At 38.4% G+C, this 20240-nt stretch overlaps 1 protein-coding gene across 1 annotated transcript in view; it reads left to right on the top strand.

The window, feature by feature from the left end:
• plbd1a (phospholipase B domain containing 1a) overlaps nt 1–20240 on the top strand; it is a 35269-nt gene that overhangs the window by 2391 nt on the left and 12638 nt on the right. Inside the window, exons 2-7 of the mRNA XM_061884555.1 lie at nt 3726–3948; nt 5875–5958; nt 6904–7045; nt 12885–13025; nt 16105–16249; nt 16313–16513. Coding sequence (XP_061740539.1) covers nt 3726–3948; nt 5875–5958; nt 6904–7045; nt 12885–13025; nt 16105–16249; nt 16313–16513 — 936 coding nt within the window. The remainder of the gene's footprint in view (nt 1–3725; nt 3949–5874; nt 5959–6903; nt 7046–12884; nt 13026–16104; nt 16250–16312; nt 16514–20240) is intronic.

The raw sequence follows: 20240 nt of genomic DNA, 5'->3' as shown, positions 1-20240 counted from the left end.
GAGAGCTTGCGTCGTGCCTCGCCTCCTGCAGCTGTGGACTCTGTTGCCTCCTCCCAACGGCCGCCCCCGACTGTCGGATGCTTACACCGTGGAGGAGGGGGGGGGATCTCAGCCCGGCTGCCTTGCCTCGTCGAGAAACGTGGCTTCCCTCGGAGACACTGGCGCTCGCCACACCCCTTCGACATTCAGGTACAACCATATAATCTCACTAAAATACTAGTAACACAATAAGCAGATAAGGGATTTTTCAGAAATATCCTAGTAAATGTGTCTAATAACATCTAAATCGCTCCCACTGCCCTCATCTTTTTTTTTTCTTCTAGTCCTTCACTCTGACTTTCCTCATCCACAAATCTTTCATCTTCGCTCAAATTAATGGGGAAATCGTCGCTTTCTCGGTCCGAATCGCTCTCGTTGCTGGTGGCCATGATTGTAAACAATGTGAGGATGTGAGGAGCTCCACAACCCGTGACGTCACGCGCACATCGTCTGCTACTTCCGGTACAGGCAAGGCTTTTTTATTAGCGACCAAAAGTTGCGAACTTTATCGTGGATGTTCTCTACTAAATCCTTTCAGCAAAAATATGGCAATATATGACACATACAATGGACCTGCTATCCCAGTTTAAATAAGAAAATCTCATTTCAGTAGGCCTTTAAAGAAATCATGTTTATGGCACAAAAACCCTTAAACAAATGATAGTGTTATTTTAATATTTGCAATGATAAGGATGGACAACTTCTCACAGGTGGCCATTATTATTTTGTATTATTACGTATAATAAACAACTTATTAAAAGTGTATAGAGACACACATTTAGCTGCTAGCCAATCGATCAAGGTACTAGATATGAATAAAATATTAGCTATGACGTGTACGTGTCAGAACGTGGACTTTGGGGTTTGTTTTTCCAGAATGCAAAGGAAAGTTGGCACGGGCAAGACGTGAATGTAAGTACATATTTTATTTTAACACTATAACGACAAAAAAAAGGCAAGCAAAAGGCGCGCACAATGGCGGAGAACAAACTTGACTAAGGAAAACAAAGACTAGCACAAAGGCAGAACTATGGACAAAAAACAAAATACACTAGAGATAGAGATAGAGATAGTACTTTATTTGATTCCTTCAGGAGAGTTCCTTTAGGAAAATTAAAATTCCAGCAGCAGTGTACAGAGTTGAGATCAATTTAAAGAAAAAAGTAAAAAATAAATAATGGGGGTTTAAAAGGAAACAAAATAGAGAAATATTACAAAAAGAATAAAAACAATGGGAATAACAATATAACAGTAAAATAAGAATATAACAAGACAAAGTAGGCAGTGGTGACCATGTTATGAAAACGTATTGCACTGTTAATGTTTTGCATCCCCTGTCATCCTAATACCCCCCATCCCCCGTTTATTAATGCCACTAACTGTAGCATTAATAAACAAAACTTACGTGGCATGACAAGAAGCAAAACTATGGATCGGCATGAGTGACAGAGGTAGCATGGCATGACGTGAGTAAAGGTAAAGTCGCCAGGACGAACAACAGAAACAGACTGGCTTAAATAGCAGTTACATGATCAGTGAAAACAGGTCCGAGACTCAACACGTGAAACTAATGGGTTGCTATGGTGACAAAACAAACAAAAGTGCACAAAGAGTCAAAAAACAAAACCGAACATGACTAAAACAAAACATGATCACACAGACATGACATTATGATTGGCTGATACTGATCAGTAGCCGAATAATACAGTACATTTTGGATTTTGTATATTTTTTTCCCTGCGCTTTGAACCCTCTGGCTTACAAAACCATGCGGTTAATTTACGGATTTTTCTTCGTTGACGGCCATAATCCAATAAGTTTCGGGGAAAAAAAGTAAAGGCACAGAAAAGTTGTGTTATGGCGCCACCTTCTGGACCAGTTTGTACGCTGCAGTGCTGCATAGCCCTTCTGCTTAGAAGTAGAAGCGCCGTTCAAGCTTCGAGCCGTCCCTAGCGTTTTTATTCCTATGGATTCTTCATTTGTCACGCCGAGCAACGTTTGCCAGTTTCACAATATAACTAAAACAATTCTTACTTACTAAAGCGTCCCATGTGTGATGTCTGGAGGAGTGTTTTCATGCATATTTGTACCTGCTATTGTAATGTAATCCAGTTAGCATCGATAGCATAAGCTCATTTAGTCTGTTTAGCTCAGGGGTCACCGACGCGGTGCCCGCGGGCACCATGTCTAAAAATAGCTCAAATAGCAGCACTTACCAGTGAGCTGCCTCTATTTTTTAAATTGTATATATTTACTAGTAAGCTGGTCTCGCTTTGCTCAACATTTTTAATTCTAAGAGAGACAAAACTCAAATAGAATTTGAAAATCTAAGAAAATATTTTAAAGACTTGGTCTTCACTTGTTTAAATAAATGTATTTATTTTTTTACTTTGCTTTTTATAACTTTCAGAAAGACAATTTTAGAGAAAAAATACAACCTTAAAAATGATTTTAGGATTTTTAAACACATATACCTTTTTACCTTTTAAATTCCTTCCTCTTCCTTCCTGACAATTTAAATCAATGTTCAAGTAAATTTATTTTTTTAATTGTAAAGAATAATAAATACATTTTAATTTAATTCTTCATTTTAGCTTTCTTTTTTTTTAAAGAAGAATATTTGTGAAATATTTCTTCCAATTTATTATGATTAAAATTCAAAAAAAGTATTCTGGCAAATCTAGAAAATATGTAGAATCAACTTTAAATCTTATTTTAAAGTCTTTTGAATTTATTTTCTGGAAAATCTAGAAGGAATTGTCAGACATATAGCTTGGTCCAAGTTGTTATATATTCTAACAAAGTGCAGATTGGATTTTAACTTTTTTAAAAACATGTCATCAAAATTCTGAAAATAATCTTGATCAGGAAAAAATACTAATGATGTTCCATAAATTATTTCTTTTATTTTTTCAAAAAGATTCAAATTAGCTAGTTTTTCTCTTCATTTTTTTCGGTTGAGTTTTGAATTTTAAAGAGTCGAAATTGAAGATAAACTATGTTTCAAAATTTAATTTTCATTTTTTTCGTGTTTTCTCCTCTTTTAAACCGTTCAATTAAGTGTTTTTTTTCATTATTTATTTTCTACAAAAAACCTTCCATAGAAGGAAACAAAATGTACGACAGATTGACAGACAGAAATACCTTTTTTTTTTAAATATCTATTTGTTTCTATATATATTCATTGTGAGAAATCATTAAGATGATCAGTGTTTCCACAAAGATAAATATCCTTAATTATTAATAATAACATAAAGTTAAAGGTAAATTGAGCAAATTGGCTATTTCTGGCAATTTATTTAAGTGTGTATCAAACTGGTAGCCCTTCGCATTAATCAGTACCCAAGAAGTAGCTCTTGCTTTCAAAAAGCTTGGTGACCCCTGGTTTAGCTGATTGGACAGCTAGCTTGCGCAGCTCCATGACCATGACTTCTGTTTTGTTCGATCAACCATTTTACTGCCTTGTTACAGACACAGTTTGGAAACAAGTAAAGTATGTACATTAACATTTACAAATGTTTTAGTGTAAACAAGTCATTTCACAAGATATTTATCTGTGGCTTATAGTCCGATGCGGCTTATATATGGAAACAAAATACATTTCCTCAAATTTAGTGGGATCTGTGATTTTGTCACACAAAAGTGTGAAAATATATTCCTAAATATAAACCTTGTGTCTCTTCCAGAGGTGACAACGGCCACGGTCTACTGGGATGCCCAGCACAAAGCGGTCCTGCTAAAGGAGGGTCGCCTGGGACCAGATGGCGATGCCTTCGGCTTCCTCAACAACACCCTGTCCAGCACGGGCTGGAGCGTGCTGGAGATCCGAGCCGGATATGGAGACACGCCCCCCACTGACGAGCTGACCTTCTTCCTGGCGGGCTACCTGGAAGGCTTTCTGACTGCACAGTGTGTACAGTAACACTCACACACTGTGTGTACAGTAACACTCACACACTGTGTGTACAGTAACACTCACACACAGTGTGTACAGTAACACTCACACACAGCAGGGGTCACCAACCTTTATGAAACCAAGAGCTACATACTTTACTTGTTTCCAAACTGTGTCTGTAACAAGGCAGTAAAACGGTTGATCGAACAAAACAGAAGTCATGGAGCTGCGAAAGCTAATAATAATAATAGATTTTATTTGTAAAAAGCACTTTACGTTGAGCAAACAACCTCAAAGTGCCACAGTGTAAAAAATAGTAATAATAAAAATAAATAAAATATAAAACTAGAAACAGCCCAAAGGCTACAACCAGCATGCATGTCTATAGAAAGGCTTTTTTAAAAAGATGGGTTTTTAAGCCTTTTTTAAAAGCATCCACAGTCTGAGGTGCCCTCAGGTGGTCAGGGAGAGCGTTCCACAGACTGGGAGCAGCGGAGCAGAAAGCCCGGTCTCCCATTGTTCGAAGCTCTCCAATCAGCTAAACCAGGGGTCACCAACCTTTTTGAAACCAAGAGCTACTTCTTGGGTACTGATTAATGCCAAGGGCTACCAGTTTGATACACACTTAAATAAATTGCCATATATATATATATATATATTTATATATATATATATATATATATATAAAATATGGGTATTTCTGTCTGTCATTCCGTCATACATTTTCCTTTTACGGAAGGTTTTTTGTAGAGAATAAATGATAAAAAAAACCACTTAATTGAACAGTTTAAAAGAGGAGAAAACAGGAAAAAAAAGAAAATTTAATTTTGAAACATAATTTATCTTCAATTTCGACTCTTTAAAATTCAAAATTCAACTGAAAAAAAGAAGAGAAAAACTACCTGATTCAAATCTTTTTGAAAAAAATTTAAAAAAATAATTTATGGAACATCATTAGTAATTTTTCCTGATTAGGATTAATTTTTAGAAATTTTGATGACATGTTTTAAATAGGTTAAAATCCAATCTGCACTTTGTTAGAATATATAACAAATTGGACCAAGCTATATTTCTAACAAAGACAAATCATTATTTCTTCTAGATTTTCCAGAACAAAAATTTTAAAAGAAATTCAAAAGACTTTGAAATAAGATTTAAATTTGATTCTAAAGATTTTCTAGATTTGCCAGAATAATTTTTTTGAATTTTAATCATAGTAAGTTTGAAGAAATATTTCACAAATATTCTTTGTCGAAAAAACAGCAGCTAAAATGAATAATTAAATTAAAATGTATTTATTATTCTTTACAATAAAAAACAAAACACTTGAACATTGATTTAAATTGTCAGGAAAGAAGAGGAAGGAATTTAAAAGGTAAAAAGGTATATGTGTTTAAAAATCCTAAAATCATTTTTAAAGTTGTATTTTTTCTCTAAAATTGTCTTTCTGAAAGTTCTAAGAAGCAAAGTTAAAAAAATTAATGAATTTATTTAAACATGTGAAGACCAAGTCTTTCAAATATTTTCTTGGATTTTCAAATTCTATTTGAGTTTTGTCTATCTTAGAATTAAAAATATGTAGGAAATCGAGACCAGATTGCTAGTAAATAAATAAAATTAAAAAAATCGAGGCAGCTCACTGGTAAGTGCTGCTATTTGAGCTATTTTTAGAACAGGCCTGCGGGTGACTCATTTGGTCCTTACGGGCGACCTGGTGCCCGCGGGCACCGCTTGTTGGTGACCCCTGGTGTACAGTAACACTCACACACCAGGCTCTGCAGAGCCAATATCTTGAAAAGTTTTGCGTAACGTGACCAGTGGCGACCTGCCAGCGTGCGATGAGATGACTTTTAATCAACATCAGTGTGTTTTTCTGAGTCCCTGGTCAGTATTTGATCCACTTTGTGGAAAACCTGATTGTATGATTGTCTCCTGTGCAGACAGATGGCAGCTCACTACACCAACATGTACCCTCAACTCATCACTGACCCCACCATCCTGGGCCCGCTGCAGAGCTTCATGAAGTGAGTCATCCACACACTTATTACACCAAACTACGACCCACAAGTCAACTTATATGCTGTTGCTTTGTCGCCAACTTGTAGAAAATATGAGTAATTCAGGCCTATGACCAATTATCATGCTTTGAATGAAAGTAAGCACATTATTTACCTATATGACCCAATACAAACAACCTTCTCTAGTCATGGTGCAAAAAAAAAACAATCAAACCAACCAAATTTGTGGATATTATGAAATATGTCAATGCGCCATAAGAACAATCCGAATTACACCCATTTAAATCCATTACAGAGCAAAACACTCTCTACGCACCTACCCATGTTAACTAACTATATGTGCATATATATATATATATATATATATATACATTTTCTACCGCTTATTCCCTTTTGGAGTCGTGGGGGGCGCTGGCGCCTATCTCAGCTACAATCGGGCGGAAGTCGGGGTACACCCTGGACAAGTCGCCACGTTATCGCAGTATATATATATATATATATATATATATATATACATATATAGCAATTATTACAGCTCCAAACAGATAGATATAATCAAATCAATGTGTTCTACGAGAAAAAACAAAAGAGGCACAGGACTCTCCACTTCTCCCAAGAGTCCCTGGTGTGTCCAGCCACAAACATCCCGTCAGGATAAGGCGGGTTCCCCAAACTGGAGCTTCTCTTCTAAGTTGAGAGACCAATTTTTAAATTTTGTCTTTCAGATTTTCGCAGAACAGTGCAAAAGAGAGGCTCTAGGACAAAAAAGTTGAACTTAAATTGTACTGCCATTTTTGATTGATGGCCATAAATCTGCCACCATGACAGCGTTTTAGTGAATCTAAACTAGCTAATATCTCTGTCCTGTAAATCCTCCGGTCCTTGTGGCCCTAAATATATGCATAGATTTGACAAGTTTACTGCCTGTTTATTTTGACTACACTCTCCCAGGCAGCAGGACTCTTGGACTAGAGAGCAGGTGAAAACCAAGAAGAGTTCTGACCCTGTGTGGACACACACTGGCTTCATTGTGGCGCAGATGGACGGCCTGCAGGCGGGAGCTGCTGAGTGGGCCAAGAGACAAGGCAAAAAGGTGTTACAGTCATAACGTTATCATTTTAGTCGGGCAAATGTCACATGGTATCAAAACCGGTGGCTGGATGTAACCGTTGTTTTAAAGAAAGTGTCAACTGGTACAGTTTGAGTGTATTCTCAGCGTTTCATCCCGGACGAGCCCCCAAATTGTTAAATTTGGACCAGATGTTCCTCCGAGGGAATTTAAGTTGCTGGTCAATCCCAAGTTTTTTTGATGACACATAAGATGATTTTAAATGATAACCCAGCACAGAATAAGTATTTTGCAATTTATTCCAAAGCTTTGGAGAGACCAACCTAAAAAACAACACATTCAATTTCCGTCGCCTAGTTGATCTGAAAACCCTATTGACGCGCTGTCTTCTTCAATATCTCCCCTGCCCACACCTACCGGAACGAATACACATATCTGTTGTTCTGCTAAGCCAGGGACAGGAAGAGATAAGAAGGGAGTATAGCTACTTCTTACATTCCTAAAGCTTCAAGGTTAACACACACAGTTTACTAGCAGACAACCAAAAAGAGAACAAATGGAAAAACACTAGCTGTTTTCAAATATGACTATGAATATAAAAAAATAACTCTTAAATATGGATATATGTAGATATCTATCTCCGTCAGTAACTACGCACTAACTTGTGCAATACTTGGTGTGTTGCAAAGATCCACTTGGACACTTTGTTGGTGCAGCATTTAACGCAACAAAGATTGGCCATCTGACAAAGTGTGTTGGGGAAGTAGAACAACAGCTGTCCCGCATCTAAAATCACCACACATAATTATCCTACTTTGCGGGCTACGGAGCGCACCGCAATATAAGCCACATCCTTTTAAGAAGAAAAAAAATAGTCTCGATGTATTAGCCGCACCGGACTGTAAGCCACATTGTGAAATGACTTATTTACACACAAATATTCTGCAAACGTTTTTTTTACATACCTTCATTGTTTCCAAACGGTGTCTGTAACAGGGCAGTAAAACGGCTGCTCAAACAAAACAGAAGTCATGGACCCACTAGCTGCGCAAGCTAGCTCTCCAATCAGCTAAACAGACTCATCAACTCCACTCTGACGTTTTGGTGAATTTACTGAGGAATTTGTGAAAGTGAAACAATACAAAAAGAATGCCATTGTAAACGTGTTAACATATTAGCTAATGCTAACGACGCTAGCTTGATTCGATTACAATAGCAGGTACAAATATGCAAGAAAACACTCCTACAGACATCGCACATGGGACGCTTTAGTAAGTAAGAATTGTTTTAGTTATATTGTAAAACTTACAAACGTTGCTTGGAGTGATGAATGAACAATCCATAGAAGTAGGAACGCTATGGATGGTTAGAAGACTAAAGGGCACTTCTACTTCCGGTTGAGAGGACTAAAAGCAAAGAGGCTACAGCACTTGCATGGAGAGAACTGGTCCAAAAGATTACCTGACAAAAGGTTTACAAACAAATAATCTCCCGTGGGTCAAAAAGGTACAAAAACGTGGCAATGGCTGTAGACATGGAACGCTGGTGCTATGCATGAAAAGATATGAAACACTCTGGCACAGGACAGACGGAGGACGAGACATTTATACACATGAGGGATGTGGGAGGGTGACACAGGTGGGCACAATCAGGCAATCAGGAATGGCAAGTGATCTGAAACGAGAGAGAGAGTCAGCATTTCACAATAAAACAGGAAATGAAAAAACATGTAACCCAGGCAAGACTTCATCCAGGTGTGAAATTTTGTGCATGATGTCACACAAGATATTTCAATAAGTGTCAAATAAAAATGAGCTGCATAATAGGAAATCAAATCGCTATGTGGTAGGTTCCTGCGGACATTATCTCCTTTTGTTGTTGACTAGTTTTTTCATACGGTGTTAATGTACAAATGCTTGCCTCGGCATGTTGTTGGTGTGGCACCGAACGGAGATGTTGACATGCGTAGTAAGCACTCTTCATTCTCTAGCAGGTGACTTTTCAAATGATGCTACATATTAGCAGTAATGCTACTTTTTGTAGCAACGGTTTTGCCCCAAACTTGACATATTACGGTTGTCTGTTCGACATATTCCCTCTTGAACCCAAACCACCGCCAGACGATGGACCCCCTGCTGTTTTTCTTGGGAATTAATCCTTCCTTCATTTGTTACCAGATTGGCACCTTCTTTCTCTCGTATTACCACTCGCACGGCTCTGCTAGCATCACAGCTAAAATTACCCATGCTACCTCTTTGCTCCGCGATGGCGTATACGTATGTGACGTGTGAGGTGACAGTATGTGAGGTATGTAAAAAGGAGAGACAAGAAGGAGTGAGAAGAGTCTGTAGTGTAATGCCAGCAGCTAAAAGCAACTGTGTGAGAACGTATACTCCAATATCAACATATATGTCAGGACTTGGACTGTGACTTGGATTGTTTTTCCGATGCAAAGGAAAATTGGCACGAACGAGACGTGAATGTAAGTACATACTTATTTATACTAACAAATTACAAACAAAGAAAGCAAACAAAAGGCGCGCACAAGGGCGGAGAACAAACTTGACTAGAAAACAAAACTAGCACTATGGCATGACTTTAGACAAAAACAAAACTCAACAACTGTGACATAACCAAACCAAAAACTTACTTGGCATGAGCAGGAGGGAATAATCAGTATGGTATGGCATGAAGGAGGTATGTATATATGTAAAGTCGCCACACTGACTTCCTGGCAACTTCCAGTTTAAATAATAGCTATGATGAGTGCAAACAGGTGTGGGACATGAAGACAGGGGCGTGACATGAAGACAAGGTGAAAACTAATGAGTTGGCATGGTAACAAAGAAAACAAGGAAGTGCAGGAACAGGAACTGGGAGTCCAAAAAATAAAACCAAACATGACAAAAACAAAACATGATCCCATGGGCGTGACAATATAGTCATTTTCTATATCGCACAGAGACAAACCCGCGATATATGCATTATATCCCTATATCGCCCAGCCCTAGTTGCATTAAAAGTACTCTGCTAAGTACAATTTATCCAAAAAGTACTTTTAAGGAAATAAATTCATAATTTGTGTTTTGAAAATAAGTTGCAATATTGTGAGTTTTCAAACCAAATTTCAAAGTAAGTATTTTTATTTATTTTTTTAAGAATTGTCATAATATTTTACAAAAACATGTCGAAATTTTAAAGAAAAAAAAACCCATGTCATTTTAAAGGATTAAAGTTGAGAATTTTGTGAAAAAGTATTTTTATATATATGCAAAAGGGAAATATATAAAAGGTTTTTTACAAGAATTGTATAGAAATATTTAATGCAAAAAATATTGGGGGGAAAAAGTAGCTTTTTTTTTTTTTTTTTTGAAAAAAATAATTTCCATTTTACATGATTTAAAGTCAAATATATTGTGAAAAAAAATGTGAAAAAAATCAAAATTTTGGGGGGAAAAAGTTGCAATATTGTAAAAAAAAGTTTTCATACAAGAAGTTTGAGGAATATTCTAAAAAAGTATTTTGGGTGGGGGGAAGTTAGTAATGTTGTCATTGTACACAAATGTAGAAATATTTTAGCACAACCCTGCGATGAGGTGGCGACTTGTACAGGGTATATCCCACCTTCCACCCGATTGTAGCTGAGATAGGCACCAGCGCCCCCCGCGACCCCAAAGGGAATAAGCGGTAGAAAATGGATGCATGGATGGATTTTAGCACAAAACTTTACATTTTACAACAAAATGTGAGACATTTTACATGATTGTGATAAAAACCTTGTGGGAAAATATTGTGGGGAAAATTCTTTTTTACAAAAAGGTTGTGTGAAAAAGTAGTCATTGTGTAATAATTATTTACTGTAGGAATATTTTGAGAAAAAAAAGTTTACATTTTACAAAAACGTTGCACTAAAAAGTCAGTTTTGCAAAAGACCACTGGTGTACCACATTTACTGGTGATTCCTCCAAACACCTGGAAGTCATGGTGGGTGTTGTTGCGTTTGGACCAGATGTTCCTCCGAGGAAATTTAGGTTGCTGGTCAATCCCAAGTTTTTTTGATGACACATAAGGTGATTTCAAATAATAACCCAGAACAGAATAGGTATTTTGCAATTTTATTCCAAAGCTTTGGAGAGACCAACCTAAAAAAAACAACACCTTCAAAATCGCGTCGCCTAGTTGATCTGAAAGCCCTATGGACGCGCTGTCTTCTTCAATATCTCCCCATCCCACCACACCAACCGGAACGAATACACATACAGTATCTGTTGTTCTGCTTAGCCTGGGACAGGAAGAGATAAGAAGGGAGTATAGCTACTCCTTACATTCCTAAAGCTTCAAGGTTAACACACACAGTTTACTAGCGGACAACCAAAAAGAGAACAAATGGAAAAACACTAGCTGTTTTCAAATATGACTATGAATATAAAGAAATAACTCTTAAATATGGATATATGTAGATATCTATCTCCGTCAGTGTTTTTAGAATACATTCGGCTGTGGGAGAAATTTCAAACCAATTGGACTTCTGGGTTTTCACTTGTGTGGTGTGTCAAATCAAATGATTGCACAGTACTTTAGACAAATGTTCACCCTTTAGTATGCAGGGGTTCAGGAGTACATGCTAGATTTTAGCAGTATTTAGCAGATTTTATTTGTCGTAAAATAAAATAAAGACAGGAGGGCTCTGGGAAAGAAGGGGCTTGTGCAGCCCTTTGAGACACTGGTGATTTAGAGGCCTACTGAAATGAGATGTTCTTATTTAAACGGGGATAGCAGGTCCATTCTATGTGTCATACTTGATCATTTCGCGATAGTGCCATATTTTTGCTTAAATGATTTAGTAGAGAACATTCACGATAAAGTTTGCAACTGGAGAAAGGCCCTGGCTCTGCCGGAAGTCGCAGACGATGACGTCACATGTTGATGGCTCCTCATATATTCACATTGATTTTACTGGGAGCCTCCAACAAAAACAGCTATTTGGACCGAGAAAACGACAATTTTCCCTATTAATTTGAGCGAGGATGAAAGATTCGTGTTTCAGGATATTGATAGCGACGGACTAGAAAAATTTTTAAAACAAAAACGCGATTGCAATCGCCTTGCATTGAGACGGATTCATATGTTTTTAGAGACATTTACTAGGATAATTCTGGGAAATCCCTTATCTTTCTATTGTGTTGCTAGTGTTTTAGTGAGTTTAACAGTACCTGATAGTTGGAGGTGTACGTCCACGGCCGGGTGTTGACGCGAAGTGTCTCGGGGAACTCGACGGCAGCTGTACGGGAGGTGCAAGCTCAGCTGATATCCATACTAAAGTTTCAACTCCGTGAATTTTAAACAAGGAATCACCGTGTGTTTGTGTGGCTATAGGCTAAAGCTTCCCAACTCCATTGTTCTACTTTCACTTCTCCAATATTAATTGAACAAATTGCAAAAGATTCAGCAACACAGATGTCCAAAATACTGTGTAATTATGCCGTTAAAGCAGACGACTTTTAGCTGTGTGTGTGTGCAACGCTCATATTCATAACAGCCTGTGACGTCAGGCGTATACGTCATCATTACGCGACATTTTGAAGAAAAAACTCCCGGGAAATTTAAAATTGCAATTTAGTAAAATAAAAAGGCCGTATTGGCATGTGTTGCAATGTTAATATTTCATCATTGATATATAAACTATCAGACTGCGTGGTGGCTAGTAGTGGCTTTCAGTAGGCCTTTAGGTTTATATAAATAACCTTTGATTGATTGATTGACATGCTTACACTTTTGCCCAGTCATAGTCAAAGAGCACAGGCGTCGTCCCAACAGATGTTCTTGTTTGATAACATCTGGTCACCTGCTGTCATTCCCACAGCCGCTGTCCCTGTTTGCTGTTCAGTTCCTGAACGCCGTGGGAGACCTGCTAGACCTGATCCCCAACTTGGTCCCAAGCTCCGCTGCGCCGCTCAAACACTTGAAACTTCCAGGGATGGGACACTGCTCTGCACTCATAAAGGTATGTACATACAGGACTGTCTCAGAAAATTTGAAAATTGTGATAAACGTCCTTTATTTTCTGTAATGCAACTAAAAACATGAAAATGTCATACATTCTGGATTCATTACACATCAACTGAAATATTGCAGGCCTTTTATTATTTTAATATTGCTGATTATGGCATACAGCTTAAGAAAACTCCAAAATCCTATCTCAAAAAATTTGAATTTTTCCTCAGACCAAGTAAAAAATAAAGATTTATAACAGCAAAACAAAATCAAACATTTGAAAATGTCAATTAATGCACTCAGTACTTGGTTGGGAATCCTTTTGCACAGATGACTTGTAACTCCCTCCACATAGCACTGACACAATGGCTTTCTTTGACTGATTTATTGAAGGCTTCCTTTCCCTTCAATTCACCGTGAAAACTGTTAATAAAATAAAGCACGTTACAAAGGTAAAAATAACATGCACAGCATGTGGCTCAAACATTTTACCGAAGTAAAATACAAACAGAAATGACAAATACCTCGTTGGCCTGCATGCTTCCTTTAGGAGGAAATTGTGATCTACTGGCTCTTATAGCCCAAACGCTGAAAGTCCTTGTGACACTTTTTAGTCCTTGTTACCATCAGTCGCTCTCTTTATCCCTTCTCATTGCATCAAACAGATGTTCACTCATACCCGGAAGTAGCTTCCTTATATCCCTTCACAGACCAATCGAGACACTTCAAAACAAACGCATGCCCACAAACCCAACAAAAAGGCATGAAATTACATTTTTAACCATAGTAACTTAAATAAAGCTTTCTTATGAACTTTTATACATTTTGATTTAAATTCCCTTTTATGAACTTAACTTATTCTGTTTTTAGAGAAATAAAACAAATTATAATAATTACTAGTAGCAACAGTTACATGACTGCATCAATGCAGCGTGGCATGGAGGCAATCAGTCTGTGGCACTGCTGAGGTGTTATGGATGCCCAGGATGCTTCAATAGCGGCCTTTAGGTAATTTGCATTATTGGGCCTTGTGTCTTTCAGCTTCTTCTTCACAATAACCCACAAATTCTCTATGGGGTTCAGGTCAGGGGAGTTGGCAGACCAATAGAGGACAGTAATGCTGTGGTCAGTACACCAGTTACTGGTGGTTTTGGCACTGTGGGAAGGTGCCAGATCATGCTGGAAAATGAAATCATCATCTCCATAGAGCTTTACAACAGATACAGCTTCAATAGCCGTATTACCATGGTCAAGCCACTAATGAACTCTAGACAACGGAAGTTCCCTCAGTCTGCAATGGTTTGGGGAGCCATGTCAGCTGCTGGTTTTGGTCCACTGTGTTTCATCAAGTCCAGAGTCAATGCAGTTGTGTACATGCTTCCATCTGTTGTAAAGCTCTATGGAGATGATGATTTCATTTTCCGGCATGATCTGGCACAGTGCGTTTGCTTGTAGTTTTTTAACCATCTGCATTATAGCTGTCAGCGAAGAACATTCCATCAATTAGCTGCATCGTTTTTTTAAGCTCAGGCGAAAAAGTCCATGATTTAGGGCCGGGGTGTCCAAACTTTTTCCACTGAGGGCCACACACTGAAAAATCAAAGCACGTGGGGGCCAAGTTGATATTTTTTAATTTTCAAAATCAATCTAATTTATACTTTTTTTTTTTTTTTTTTTAAATTGTTGGTGCTCCTTCAAGTTAGGTCTTAAGGGCCCATAAAGGTTTCAGTCTTAAACAAGGTTCAAAATAAGTCATATATTCTTTTTTTCATAAAACCCTTGAATCGCTAATTCTACTTCATTATTTGTTTTACTTTTTACAAGCTTTTTGTCAAAACCCTATTGTTTGAGGCAAAATACACAATATTTTTCCCAAAAAGATTTTCAAAGTGAAATATTTAATGTGAAGTAATTTGATCCCTAAATAGGTCAATAATTCATAGCAAAATGTATTTGAATTTATTATAATTTTTTTATATCTTTTTTTTAGCAAAGACAATTATTAAATTCCACTAAAATCCTTAGGGATCCAAAAAGGTCATGGTTTAAAAAAAAAAAAAAAGTTTTTCATTCAACACTTAAATCTCCATATCAGCTTCAGATAATATATTTTAATTGGTTGAGTATATTTATAATAACAATCAATAGGATAATTAGTATAATTAGTATGGAATTTTTTTTCTTCAAATGTTCATATTTTTCATGTTTTTATGTTTGTTGTATTCATGTCCTTTTTGTCCTTAAATCATTCAATAATTTATAGCAACATTAATTTTTTTATTCATTATTTTTTGAGAAATTATTAAAAAAATGGTGTTATTAGAGTCAACAATGCAACTTTTTTCTTGTTGCATTTCACCTATTTGCTCTTTTATTCCACTTTTTAATGTTTAAAAAATATATTCCGTATTTCCTTGAATTGCCGCCGGAGCGCTAATTATTTTAAAACCTCTTCTCACTCCTGCGCTTACCAAAGGCATGCGGTAAAAGTAAGCATGCACTAATTATTTTAAAACCTCTTCTCACTCCGGCACTTACCAAAAGTATGCAGTAAAAATTTGAGTGTGATGTAAGTTTGGACCTTAAATCCTACTAAATAGCTCTTAATCTTCTTCCCTTTATGCGATTTCAAATTACCGGTATTGAAATCAGCCTCCTCCATTTTGAAAATGATGACAGGGGAAGTGTCACGAGTTTGACCAGGCGGTAATACTAAGAATGCGCTAATTATTTTTGGAAGTGAGTTTGATCCGGCAGTAATTCAAAGCAGGCGCATACTATATGCCTTGCGGCAAGTCAAAGAAATACAGTATTTTTTGAGAAATTATTTAAAAAATGGTGTTATTAGAGTCAACAATGCAACTTTTTTCTTGTTACATTTCACCTATTTGCTCTTTTATTCCACTTTTTAATGTTTAAAAAATATATATATATTTGAGTATTTTTAGAATGATGTTCTGCGGGCCGCAAATGGCCCCTGGGCTACACTTTGGACACCACTGATTTAGGGTAAATTTGACCAAATCCTACATCTCCCGAGCGAGTTGATGTCCTTCAACGCACCCCCAACCAATGTTTGTTTCCATCAGCTGCTGCCGGGCTTCGAAAACCTCCTCTTCGCCCACTCCAGCTGGTACACGTACGCCGCCACCATGCGTATCTACAAACACTGGGACTTCCACATCGCCGAGCCGCACACGGCCACCGGCAAGCTATCCTTCAGCAGCTACCCAGGTACGCCTCAGGTGGCCCAGGTGGGGATTGGGCGGCTCTGACAGGTCTGAACGCCTCCCTTAGGTTTCCTGGTGTCCCTGGATGATTTCTACCTCCTGGGGAGCGGTCTGATGATGACGCAGACCACCAACAATGTCTTCAACTCCTCCCTTTTCCACGCCCTCACCCCCAAAAGCCTGCTGGCCTGGCAGAGGGTGCGGCTGGCCCACAGTTTGGCGCATACAGGAGAGGAGTGGGCCAGCATCTTTTCCAAGTACAACTCTGGTGAGTGGTCCACGGCATAAGGAACATCACCGGGGCATGAAGGAACCCTTCCTGCTCTTTTCAGGGGCTTTTAGAAGGACGCCATAGTCTAGTTTGATTGAGGAAAATACTCAAATTGTGTACAAGCTAAATCTGCATTCTTCTCCTTTTTCCAAAACGCTCGCATTCCACAGTTTCGGAATACGGTACTTTAAAGGCCTACTGAAATGAGATTTTCTTATCCAAACAGGGATAGCAGGTCCATTCTATGTGTCATACTTGATCATTTCGCAATCTTGCCATATTTTTGCCGAAAGGATTTAGTAGAGAACATCCACGATAAAGTTCGCAACTTTTGGTCGCTAATAAAAAAAGCCTTGCCTGTACCGGAAGTAGCAGACGATGTGCGCGTGACGTCACGGGTCCTCACTTCTGAACATTGTTTACAATCATGGCCACCAGCAACGAGAGCGATTCGGTCCGAGAAAGCAACGATTTCCCTATCAATTTGAGCGAGCATGAAAGATTCGTAGATGAGGAAAGTGAGAGTGAAGGACTAGAAAAAAAAGACAGTGGGGGCGATTCAGATGTTATTAGACAAATTTACTAGGATAATTCTGGAAAATCCCTTATCTGCTTATTGTGTTACAAGTGTTTTAGTGAGATTATTTGGTCGTACCTGTACAACCTGAAGGTCGGCCCCGCACCTTTCTTCAGCACCAGTCGACGGGTGGTGTCGATGCCCATCTCTGCCCTTCGCAAGGGACCCTCTTCGAAACACAATCTTTCGAATTGATCACTGCATAATACACTGTACTTTGTGTGTGTGGTCCAATCCAACCGTTTTTGTTTGACCGCTCTGTTCCATAGTAAAGTTTGACTGTCATCTTTTAGGAATGTAAAAATTGAAATACCGGCTGTGTTTGTGTTGCTAGAGGCGGCCGCAATACACCGCTTCCCCCCTACAGCTTTCTTCTTTGACGTCTCCATTATTCATTGAACAAATTGCAAAAGATTCAGCAACACAGATGTCCAAAATATCGGGAATTATGTGATGAAAATAGACGACTTTTAGCTGGGAACGATGCTGGAACAAAATGTCCTTTATAATGCGTGACGTCACACGCACGCGTCATCATACCGCAACGTTTTAGCATGATACTTCCGCGCGAAATTTAAAATTGCAATTTAGTAAACTAAACGGGCTGTATTGGCATGTGTTGCAATGTTAATATTTCATCATTGATATATAAACTATCAGACTGCGTGGTCGGTAGTAGTGGCTTTCAGTAGGCCTTTAAAGTGCCCTCTTTGTGGATTGTAATAGAGATCCATCTGGATTCATGAACTTAATTCTAAACATTTCTTCACAAAAAAAGAAATCTTTAACATCAATATTTATGGAACATATCCACAAAAAAATCTAACTGTCAACACTGAATATTGCATTGTTGTATTTCTTTTCACAGTTTATGAACTTACGTTCATATTTTGTTGACGTATTATTCAATAAATATATTTATAAAGGATTTTTGAATTGTTGCTACATTTAGAATATTTAAAAAAAAAATCACACGTACCCCTTGGCATACCTCCAAGTACCCCCACGGGTATGTGTACCCCCATTTGAGAACCACTGCTCTAGGGGTCACTCACGGCCCAACAATGAGCCCTAGGGTGAAGGCACACTGCTCTAGGTAATGCTCCAATTCTCCCTGCCCACAAAGCAAGACGAAGGGGCTTGAAAGTAAGAAATGTCGGATTTACTGTTGACATGTTGCCGATTAGCATTAGCGATTTTACTTGGCAGTTTCAGTACCCCCAAATTTGGTTATCCAAACTGCAACTAAGATGTCACAATCAAACAGCTGGAGTGTAATAGGTCCAATACTTACATATACCGTATTTCCTTGAATTGCCGCCAGGTATATAGTAAGCGCCTGCCTAGAATTACTGCCGGGTCAAACTCGTTTCGCAAAATAATTAGCGCATGCTTAGCATTACCGCCGGCTCAGGATTAAAACCGGGTCAAACTCGTTTTGCAAACTATTATTTTTATTAGCGCATGTCTAGAATTTCCGCCGGGTCAAACTCGTTTCGCCAAATAATTAGCATATGCCTAGAGTTTTCCGCCAGGTCAAACTCGTCACGTCACGAGTGACACTTCACTTGTCACCGTTTTAGGGACGGCGTGGCGCAGTGGGAGAGTGGCCGTGCGCAACCCGAGGGTCCATGGTTCAAATCCCACCTAGTACCAACCTCGCCACGTCCGTTGTGTCCTGAGCAAGACACTTCACCCTTGCTCCTGATGGGTGCTGGTTGGCGTCTTGCATGGCAGCTCCCTCCATCAGTGTGTGAATGTGTGTGTGAATGGGTAAATGTGGAAGTAATGTCAAAGCGCTTTGAGTACTTTGAAGGTAGAAAAGCGCTATACAAGTACAGCCCATTTATTTATTTTATTTATTTATTTTCAAAATGGAGGAGGCTGATTTCAATATTTTTGAAATCGCATAAAGGGAAGAAGATTAAGAGCTATTCAGTAGGATTAAAGGTCCAAGCTATTGAATATGCTAAAAAGAACAGTAAGCAGCTGTGTTTTATTAATATACCGTAGCTGCGTGTGTCAAATATGAGTCATGAAATGACTCCCGCCTCCTGGTGGTAGAGGGCGCTAGTGATCCTTCCTGCGACTACTCGGCTGCAGAAGAAGTGACAACAAGCAGCAAGAGTGAGCAGCGTGTGTTTATTTTTTCCTCTCGCTTGCACTTTTAACATGGAGGATTACATATCTAAAATGAAACAGTTTTCTAAACTGGACTTTCAATCGAAGGAGGAGGTAATAAAAGAAGATCTCCATCGAGACAGAGAGACTTTTAAAACTGAAGAAAGACAAGGAAGACTTCTATAAACAAGTTATCGATGCTTTTGTTCAGAAGGAGCGGCGCATGGAATTCATTTATAAGTAAAGGTAAGACCATAATAACGTTTTTTTTATTAAATGTGCTTTTCATGATGGTATTCTTACATCACACTCAAATTTTTAAGCGCAGGCCTAAATTTACTGCATGCCTTTGGTAAGCGCCGGAGTGAGAAGAGGTTTTAAATGAATTAGCGCCCCGGCGGCAATTCAAGGAAATACGGAATTAAGTCTTCGTAGGGTGCGACAAAATAGACTTAGACTTAGACAAAATTTAATGATCCACAAGAGAGATCGTTCCACACAGTAGCTCAGTTACCAAGGATGGAAAGTGTAAGGATGGAAAGGACAATGCAAGAATAAAATAGTAGGTAGGTAAAATATGAGACCAAGACAGACCAAAGTCTACTTCCTGGCTAAGTCCACACATTACTGCCATCTATTGTCTTGGAACTGCAACAGTCGGCCAAGATAACCCCGTACAGTACTTGCAAATGAGACCCAGGAGTGGAAGGAAAGACTTGGACATCACAGCTCAGTGTTGGAGAAAAAAATCATTGGTAGCGTAGGATTGAAATGTGAAAGGTCCCTGCCGACTGCTGTGATTGGTTAAGGTGGAAGGATGTGTATGTGTTGCAGGAACCTACAATAATCAGTACATGGTTAAGGTGAAAGGATGTGTATGTGTTGCAGGAACCTACAATAATCAGTACATGGTTAAGGTGAAAGGATGTGTATCTGCTGCAGGAACCTACAATAATCAGTACATGGTTAAGGTGAAAGGATGTGTATCTGCTGCAGGAACCTACAATAATCAGTACATGGTTAAGG

Source organism: Nerophis ophidion, linkage group LG23 (genome assembly GCF_033978795.1).
Source record: "Nerophis ophidion isolate RoL-2023_Sa linkage group LG23, RoL_Noph_v1.0, whole genome shotgun sequence".
NCBI lineage: Eukaryota > Metazoa > Chordata > Actinopteri > Syngnathiformes > Syngnathidae > Nerophis > Nerophis ophidion.
The sequence above is the reverse complement of the archived record's forward strand: the minus strand, read 5'-3'. Positions and strand labels throughout refer to the sequence as shown.